At 36.0% G+C, this 9,699-nt stretch overlaps 1 protein-coding gene across 4 annotated transcripts; it reads left to right on the forward strand.

Annotated features, from left to right (window-relative positions):
* Positions 1-1,415: 1,415 nt before the first annotated feature.
* On the forward strand, positions 1,416-5,089 carry LOC105218360 (hepatocyte growth factor-regulated tyrosine kinase substrate). Of its 4 annotated transcripts, none has more exons than XM_029044234.2 (9): positions 1,416-1,571; positions 1,761-1,845; positions 1,985-2,249; positions 2,552-2,788; positions 2,852-2,983; positions 3,066-3,176; positions 3,271-3,495; positions 3,562-4,354; positions 4,436-5,089. In XM_029044234.2, exons 1-9 carry the CDS (start codon positions 1,541-1,543, stop codon positions 4,858-4,860), a joined length of 2,304 nt encoding a protein of 767 aa, XP_028900067.1. In that variant the 5' UTR covers positions 1,416-1,540; the 3' UTR covers positions 4,861-5,089. The 4 variants fall into 4 exon arrangements, with proteins under 4 accessions (XP_028900067.1, XP_028900068.1, XP_054083103.1 ...); XM_029044235.2 differs by having other exon boundaries at positions 2,852-2,977; XM_054227128.1 differs by lacking the exons at positions 1,416-1,571; positions 1,761-1,845; positions 1,985-2,249 and adding an exon at positions 2,352-2,491 and having other exon boundaries at positions 2,852-2,977.
* Positions 5,090-9,699: the final 4,610 nt, after the last annotated feature.

The following is a 9,699-nucleotide window of genomic DNA, read 5'->3' on the forward strand; positions in this document are numbered from 1 at the left end:
TCTATTATTATATAATAAATGTAGTTTGTGTGATATGACGTACGTGCCTGCATACTTACTGTATAAATATATGCATTTATATATGTGTATATAAGCAACATTTATAATATTGATGTGCACAAATATATGTATTATACATAGAAAGTAAACAAATGCACTAAAGTTTACAAATGAAGGAATTTTTTGCAGTTGTTGTAAACACAAATAATACTAGTTAAATACTTATGTGAACGTTGTTAGTTTTATATTTTTATTAGCACGCAAATGTTAAATGAATAAATGGATTGATTTGGAAGAAAGCGATTTTCGTTTAGAATGGTATTTTTCAAAAGGTTTGTATACGTAAAATATCTAGAGCAAAATTTTTTTTTTAAATATAATCAATGTTTATAGATAATTGGCACGACGTCTGGAATTAATCTAAGAAAAATTTATGTTTTCGCATAAAGCACCCAATATGAATTAAAATCTAAATATGTATCTCAAATATGCAATTAATGGTAGCAAGTATAAAGCGTAGGTGGATTATTATAAAAGTTGCGTCTAAATTTCTTACCAGTTACAACATTCCATTTTCGCATTTTTCCAATCTCAATTTTCATACATACAACTATGTAGATTCAACATTTTCCTTCTTTTTATTGATTTATTATTTCTGAAATTAAGTAAAGACCTTTAGTGATATATAATTTCACTTAATCAAAACACTTGATACTCACGATTTGACTTTTAAACTGAATTCCGAACCATAACTATGGCTCACAGAATTGTGTGCTCCTCCGTTCAACAAGAATGGGAAATTTCGAAGATTTATGTAGATAAAATACAAACTAGAGCTAAACCGTTCAGTAATTATTACTAAAAACCTAAGTATAAGTTGCAGGAATACTGCTATGTCCGGATAGAAATCCGAGTCTTTCCGGTTGCAGTGACCGCACTGTCGTGTGAACGTAAAAACGTCGTTTTGGTCTTTTAACAAAATATTTTCCAATTAACTAATAGTAATGCACATATTCAATTAAACTACAACGTAACAATTAAGAAAACACAGCCGATATCACGAAAAAATTACTTGATTTCACATTTTAAAGAGCAAGTGAATTTTAGAATTAGCGCATACGACGCCACAATTAATTCGAAAATGTCAAATTATGCGGGAAGCGTACAAAGTTAACTAATCGACGGCTTTGCAGTGCAACTTTATACTTAAAACCAACACAGTTTAACTCAAAGCTAATTTACATCGAATTGTATTATTTCACGTTATTTAAAAAATATGTAACTTTGTTGTTAAATGTTTTTGTCTAAAAATATTTAAATAAATTTGTTAAAATAATTTCATTTACTGTCTTATTCATTTCCGAGATACGGTAACTCTTTTAGCTATACTGCTCTTTTCGTTCTATTACAATTTATCAGCTGTCATTTTTATTTCAGTTATAAACGTCAAATAGACAAAATTAGTGCAAAAAAGTTTTCTCTGATAAAAAATTGGCTTTGTTATTTTATTTAAAAAAGTTTATATTCCGCACAAATAACAATGTTTAAATCAAGTTTTGAGAAAAATCTTGGTAAGCATAATATTAATAAGAAAGTTTTCGGAAGAAATATTCTCCATTTCACAAGCTAATGACTCAGCAGCAATAGTGCAATTTAGCGATAAGCAACACGGGTGGGTCGACGAACCACCTTTGTCGCTAACAGCAGAGCACTCATATTCCAATTTCCGTATAAATATTTAAAATTGCCTCAAATTACAGAAAATGCGACAAGCCATCTGCGTTTGGAGCCCGAATGGCCTTCTATTTTACTCATTTGTGATGAGATCAATCAAAAGGATGTCACGTAAGTGGAAAATATTTATTTGTAGATTGTATCTACAAATGTATAAACTTATATGCGTATGTTTGCATGTTGCATTTTCTTTATTTAAATGCGCATTAGAGATTTATTAATTTATTATTGCTTTATTCTCTTTATTTAGACCCAAAAATGCTTTTTTTGCGATCAAGAAAAAAATGAATTCACCGAATCCACATTCTGCTTGTTATGCGCTACTGGTGTTGGAGAGTGTGGTGAAAAATTGCGGCGCACCAATGCATGATGAAGTCTTCACAAAGGAGAATTGTGAAATGTTTAGTAACTTTCTCGAGCAGACTCCGCATGAAAATGTGCGTCAGAAAATGTTGGAACTGGTGCAGACTTGGGCATATGCATTTCGCTCATCTGAGAAATATCAAGCCATTAAGGTTAGTATATGTGCAGAACAGAAAAACGAAGAGCTGACATGTGGGAAAAGCGTAAAGGCAATGACTGATGATTCTGTGCGCATAAAGAAGATACACGAAAAGTGAATAGTGTCGTGTAGAAATTAATTTAATTAACGCTATTTAAGTGAAGAAGATTTGAAAACTTGTTTTGTGAGATTTTAAATAATTTGTGTGCTTCAAAAATGAGTTCTGAATCGGAGGAGTTAAGCCTAGATGAAGATGTGAACATTTTATGCAACCAATGAATAAGTAAAGTACTAAGTTATACATTTTCTTTGCAGGACACCATGACTATACTAAAGGCGAAGGGACACACTTTTCCAGAGCTAAAAGAGGCAGATGCAATGTTCACCGCCGATACCGCACCAATTTGGGCGGACGGCAAAGTGTGTCATCGTTGTCGTGATGAATTCAATTTCACCAATCGCAAGCATCATTGTCGCAATTGTGGCCAAGTGTTTTGCGGTAAATGCTCCAGCAAACAGTGTCCACTACCGAAATTTGGTATTGAAAAAGATGTAAGCATACGCTGAGCATATATTTATTACAATTGTTTATTAAAATTATACGTATTTGTGCAGGTGCGCGTTTGTGATGGCTGCTATGTAATGTTGCAACGTCCGAATGCCAAGCCAGCAGTTCGTACTGCAGCCGAAAGTGATTTACCAGCTGAATATGTGAATAGTTCGCTGTCGCAGCAAGTGCAGGTGTGTGTGAGTGTGCAATTTTCGTAAATTTATTAATAACAATTCGTATACAAATGGCTCGTTGATAATTAATGTTATTTGTTTATAGACGCCACCACGTAAAAGCGAAGCAGAATTAAAGGAAGAAGAAGAGCTGCAATTAGCCTTAGCGTTGAGTCAATCGGAGGCCGAAGAAAAGAAGAAACAACAACAACAACACGTAAGTTAACACGTTATCTTATCAACGCGATAAACAACGGCAAACTATGAGTAAGCGCACAAAGAATAATGTTTTTCGTATAAATTCATTTCAGTCATTGGCCGCATACCGTCTGCAACAGCGTTCGCCAAGTCCCGAGGCACCGCCAGCACCCAAAGAATATCAGCAAGAAGAAACGAATCCAGATCTAGCAAAATACTTGAATCGCTCTTATTGGGAACAACGCAAAGTAAACGAATCACCCCTGGCTAGTCCCTCAGCACCTAGTCCAATGCCGACGCCACAACCGCAACCACAATTGGAACCCATACAACCAAAGGTGTTTATATTGTCATCATTTGTTGTTGTCTGTTTACTAATTATTGACATTATTGTCCACACATAGTCAGCTGATGAGGTGCAAATCGACGATTTCGCTAAGAATATGCGCGCACAAGTGGATATATTTGTTAATCGTATGAAATCGAATTCCAGTCGCGGACGTAGCATTTCAAATGACTCTTCCGTGCAAACGCTCTTCATGAACTTAACTTCGCTGCATTCACAGCAACTTTCCTACATCAAAGAGATGGATGACAAGCGCATGTGGTACGAACAATTACAGGATAAATTGGCGCAAATCAAAGATTCACGTGCCGCGCTCGATGTACTGCGTCAGGAGCATGTAGAGAAGTTGCGACGCATCGCCGAAGAGCAAGAGCGTCAACGGCAAATACAAATGGCACAGAAATTGGAGATTATGCGTAAGAAGAAGCAAGAATATTTGCAATATCAACGCCAATTGGCGCTGCAACGCATACAAGAGCAAGAACGTGAAATGCAATTGCGGCAGGAGCAACAGAAGGCACAATATCTCATGGGACAGACAGCGTTCCCCTTTATGCCACCCGGTGTGGTTGCAGGTCCACAAGGTTCGCCATCACATCAAATGAATAACGTCTACAATCCATATGCGTTCAATCCGAATTCACCGGGACCAATGAATGGCGCCGCTGGTGGTGGTGCACAATATAATCCAACAGCAGCTGGTATGATTAATCCAGCCGGTGGACCTATGGCACCTGGCCCCATACCACCTGGTATGTATGCACCGAATCAACAACATCCAGGCATGATGTTGCAGCAGGGTATGATGCCGGGTGCACCACAGCTGGGGGATAATATGCCAAATATGCAAGGTAAGTGTATACAATGATGCGTTAAAGAAAAGCAATGCCACTTACAATGTGCTTAATGCATTTGTCTTCCTCACTTTTTAGGCCAACAACCTACTAATCCAGCTTTGGGACCACCACAACAACAACAGCAACAACATCCTCCGCAGTTGACGCATGTGATGTTGCAACAACAAAATGTTTTGCAAAATCATCCACCAATTCAAATGCCACCACACCAAGGACAGCATCTACAAGGACCACCACCACAGCAACAACAACAACAGCAGCAACAAGTTCCACAGCAACAACAATTACCACAACAGCAACCACAGCAGGTTCCACAACAGCAGCAACAACAACAAGTACCCCAACAACAACAGCAGCCACCGCCACAACAACAAGTGCAACAACAGCAAGCACAAATACAAGCTGTAGCTGCCGCACCCCCACCGCCCCAATCTGAACCGGAACCACCAGCAGCCGCTCCCGAAGAACCCGCTACAGCAGAGTTAATAAGTTTTGATTAATCTTACACACCTACTACCCGTTAAACTTTAAAGTAAATATAATATTTCAAACATACATACATAAAATAGTATGCAATATTAATCATTCCTTGTACGAGTATATAAATAAAATATTGAATTTCAAATTAATAAACTTTACTATTATACTTTATGTATGCCAATAATGGATGTCCAAAATACAAATTTAATCAATTGACATCGCTAAATAAATTTGTTAAAAATTATAAAATTTGTTTTTTTATATTTACATATATTTATTATGATGGAATTAAATAAAAAAACAAAACAAGTAAGAAAGAGCTAAGTTCGGGTCTAACTAAACATTTTATGCTCTCGCAATTTAGAATAACGAATATAATCATAAATAGTATATGTATATAGTATATATAGGGCTGAGGTAATTCCTGAACCGTCCAGTCCAAGGTTAATTATCTTACTTAATTATCTCACATATTAACCGATTTATGAGGTATAAAGTCCACCGGAAATTTGATAATCCGAATATAAGGTATATGGTAGCTGGGGGGAGTTATGACCCGATTTTAAAAATTTTTGGTACAGAGACACATTATTAGAAGAAAACGATTTCCTCCGAATTAAATTGAATAAAAATTTGTAAAATATAGTGTTTCAGATGTTTTCCGTTAGTAAGTTAACACACTTTTAGTTATTTTCAACCTAACCTTTGTATGAGGGGTGGACGTGGTTATGATCCGATTTCACCTATTTTTATGGTGGGTAATGAGGTACATAAGGGAAGTGACTGCAGAAAATTTCGTTTATATAGATTTAGTAGTTTACGAGATATGTACAAAAAACTTAGTAGAGCCGGTTCCACGACCCACTTACACAAAAAAAAAACAATTACATCCAATATGCTACTTTCCACTCGTCATCCTTATCATTTATATATAAAACCCCATATCTGACAAATTATTTCTGGGTCACACATACTACCGTTAGGTGAACAAAACTATAATACTATCTAGCAACTTTTGTTGTGAGAGTATAAAAATATATTCTAAACACTTTTAAAATCGTTTAATTAATTGAGTCAATTAAGGTTTTAGAGTCAATTTAAATTTTAATTGATTCAACTGAAGTTTTAATTTACTCCATAAAGATTTTAATTGAGTCACACTCATTCTATTTAGAAACACAATATTGTACTCATCAGAAATCAATATTTGGAGAAAACGCGAAAAATTCGAAACCAAGCTTAACCGACACCTTACATACAAATTACCACAATATACCCAATTTTGCGAGAATTTTTAGAAAATTTTCAATGTGGGAAAGCTTATCGCTTGTAACGGGTGATTTTTTAAGAGCTTGATAACTTTTTTTTAAAAAAAAACGCATAAAATCTCATCGGTTCTTTATTTGAAACGTTAGATTGGTTCATGACATTTACTTTTTGAAGATAATTTCATTTAAATGTTGACCGCGGCTGCGTCTTAGGTGGTCCATTCGGAAAGTCCAATTTTGGGCAACTTTTTCGAGCATTTCGGCCGGAATAGCCCGAATTTCTTCGGAAATGTTGTCTTCCAAAGCTGGAATAGTTGCTGGCTTATTTCTGTAGACTTTAGACTTGACGTAGCCCCACAAAAAATAGTCTAAAGGCGTTAAATCGCATGATCTTGGTGGCCAACTTACGGGTCCATTTCTTGAGATGAATTGTTCTCCGAAGTTTTCCCTCAAAATGGCCATAGAATCGCGAGCTGTGTGGCATGTAGCGCCATCTTGTTGAAACCACATGTCAACCAAGTTCAGTTCTTCCATTTTTGGCAACAAAAAGTTTGTTAGCATCGAACGATAGCGATCGCCATTCACCGTAACGTTGCGTCCAACAGCATCTTTGAAAAAATACGGTCCAATGATTCCACCAGCGTACAAACCACACCAAACAGTGCATTTTTCGGGATGCATGGGCAGTTCTTGAACGGCTTCTGGTTGCTCTTCACCCCAAATGCGGCAATTTTGCTTATTTACGTAGCCATTCAACCAGAAATGAGCCTCATCGCTGAACAAAATTTGTCGATAAACACATTTCGAACCGAACACTGATTTTGGTAATAAAATTCAATGATTTGCAAGCGTTGCTCGTTAGTAAGTCTATTCATGATGAAATGTCAAAGCATACTGAGCATCTTTCTCTTTGACACCATGTCTGAAATCCCACGCGATCTGTCAAATACTAATGCATGAAAATCCTAACCTCAAAAAAATCACCCGTTAGTTTTAAAAACTTTAAATTTAAGTTACAGTCTCTGTTCAAGAAAGTGGCCAAAAATGTAGTAATATGGAAATTAAAGAAATTCAATTCCAACGTTTTATTGCCCGTGACTATGTAAAAATTAGGGCTACCGGTTTTGTAATTTGTGTAAATGATAGCTGAGAGAATCCACTATAGATATAAAATAAGTTTTGATTTTAATAAATTATTGAAAAAAATTTCATAGTTTTACGAAATTTTAGGAACTTCCTAAAATTTTCATTTTTTCATTGTACTTGAGCCAACTTGACCTCTGCCTTGGCCTCACTAGACCTTTTGTAAAACGTAAACAAATTTCACCTGACGTGGTCCCTCACTTGACTTTACAACTACCTTCAAGTCACCATTAAAAAAAAATGACTTTACATGGCCCCCAAAATGTATGCAAACCTGACCTCATATTACCCTTCGGTATGTAATAAAACCACCCTTACGTTATCCGAAGGGTGACCGAATTTTTCGCGTATGTGAACAAACCGACTTTATGTGACCTTTCAAAATTTAAACAAACCTGACCTTGTGTCTCCTTGCTGCAAATTTGATGTCATGTGACATCTCAAAATGTAAACAAACCCACGTCAAAGGTCAATGACCTCACCCCAAAAATGTGAACAACGTCACATGATCCCTCAAAATGAAAACAAACCTGACGTCACGTGATCCCTCAAAATGTAAATAAACCAGACGTCACGTGACTCCCCGAAATGTAAACAAACCTGACGTCACGTAATCCCTCAAAATATAAACAAACCTGACGTCACGTGATCCCTCAAAATATAAACAAACCTGACGTCACGTGATCCCTCAAAATGAAAACAAACCTGACGTCACGTGATCCCTCAAAATTTAAACAAACCTGACGTCACGTGATCCCTTAATATGTAAAGAAACCTTTGGTGAGGTCAGTGGTTTGTTTACCTTTTGGTCGAGGTCATTGACCTTTGGTCGGAGTTTGTTTACCTTTTGGTCGAGGTCATTGACCTTTGGTCGGGGTTTGTTTACCTTTTGGTCGAGGTCATTGACCTTTGGTGGGGGTTTGTTTACCTTTTGGTCGAGGTCATTGACCTTTGGCCGGGGTTTGTTTACCTTTTGGTCTAGGTCATTGACCTTTGGTCGGGGTTTGTTTACCTTTTGGTCGAGGTCATTGACCTTTGGCCGGGATTTGTTTACATTTTGGCTAAGATCATTGACCTTTGACGTGGGTTTGTTTACATTTAGAGATGTCACATGACATCAATTTGTTGAAATTTTAAGGAGACACTTAAGGTCAGGTAAAGTCGGTTTGTTTACATATTAGGGGTCACGTGAGTTCAAGGTTTTTTACAGTTTTAAGGATAACGTAAGGGTGGTTTTGATTAAATACCGAAAGGTAATATGAGGTCAGGTTTGCATACATTTTGAGGGGCCATATGAGGTCATATTTTTTATTATTTTTTAACGGTGACTTGAAGGTTGTGTAAAGTCAAGTGAGGGAACACGTGAGGTAAAATTTGTTAACGTTTTACAAGAGGTCTAGTGAGGCCAAGCCAGAGGTCATGTGAGCTCAACTGCAATGAAAAAAATGAAAATTTTAGGAATTTCGTAAAATTTCATAAAACTATGAAATTTTTTTCAAAAATTTATTAAAATCAAAACTTAGTTTATATCTATAGTGGATCAGCTCAGCTATCATTTGCACAAATTACAAATCCCGTAGCTTTAATTTTTACATAGTTACGGGCAATAAAACGTTGGAATTCAATTTCTTTAATTTCCATATTACAGAATTTTTAGCCACTTTCTTGAACGGAGACAGTAGCTTAAATTTAATGTTTTAAAAATTATAAGCGATAAGCTTTCCAACACTGAAAGTTTTATACAAGTTTTCGAAAAATTAAGTATATTGTTGTAATTTGTATGTAAAGTGTCGGTTAAGTTTGATTTCGAATTTTTCGCGTTTTCTTAAAATATTGATTTCTGATGAGTTCAAGTTTAAGTTTTTGCATTTTTTAGGAGAATATGAGATCGCGATGGGGCTTACGTGGGTTGAAGTATGGTACATATGAGGCAGAGGTTATTGTTAATCTTTTAGGAGGTCAAGTGAGGTTAAAAATGTAGTGGTCAAGGGTATTTCTTGTAAAGGCTGTCATATGTTATGAATTAATTTTCCTAAAACAGTTCGTACCTTTTGATATTGTGATAAAATTATCCAGTTTTCTGCTAAAATTGTCGGAATACGCGTCATAAACTCTTCACAACGGTATCTTATTGAATCTCCTAAAATGGATACTCCCAACAAAAAGTCTTCAATTCGCTTTCATACCTTAAACAAAGAAAAGATTTTGCTATACCGGAGTATATGAAGCAGAAAGTCTTTAAATACCTTGCCACAAAATAACGGGAGCCAACTCTACTTACATAACCTCAAAAAATAAGGAGTAACAAAAATGTAAATTTTCGAGAAACAAAAGGGAAAGTCTCGGTTGCTCTATGAGTTGATGGATGCAAAAGCAAAAAGAGAAATAATGTAACGGTATCTGCTAGCGTTGCAACATAAAAGCGATATGCAAATGAGACATATGTGC

Source organism: Zeugodacus cucurbitae, chromosome 3, assembly GCF_028554725.1.
Source record: "Zeugodacus cucurbitae isolate PBARC_wt_2022May chromosome 3, idZeuCucr1.2, whole genome shotgun sequence".
NCBI classification, from domain to species: Eukaryota; Metazoa; Arthropoda; class Insecta; order Diptera; family Tephritidae; genus Zeugodacus; species Zeugodacus cucurbitae.

Excerpts from the sequence above, each read along its gene's own strand:
- LOC105218360 (XM_029044234.2), top strand. The coding sequence starts at position 1,541 with ATGTTTAAATCAAGTTTTGAGAAAAATCTTG. Across the intron at positions 1,572-1,760 it reads AAGTTTTGAGAAAAATCTTG|AAAATGCGACAAGCCATCTG; the intron begins GTAAGCATAATA and ends CTCAAATTACAG. Across the intron at positions 3,177-3,270 it reads AGAAACAACAACAACAACAC|TCATTGGCCGCATACCGTCT; the intron begins GTAAGTTAACAC and ends AATTCATTTCAG.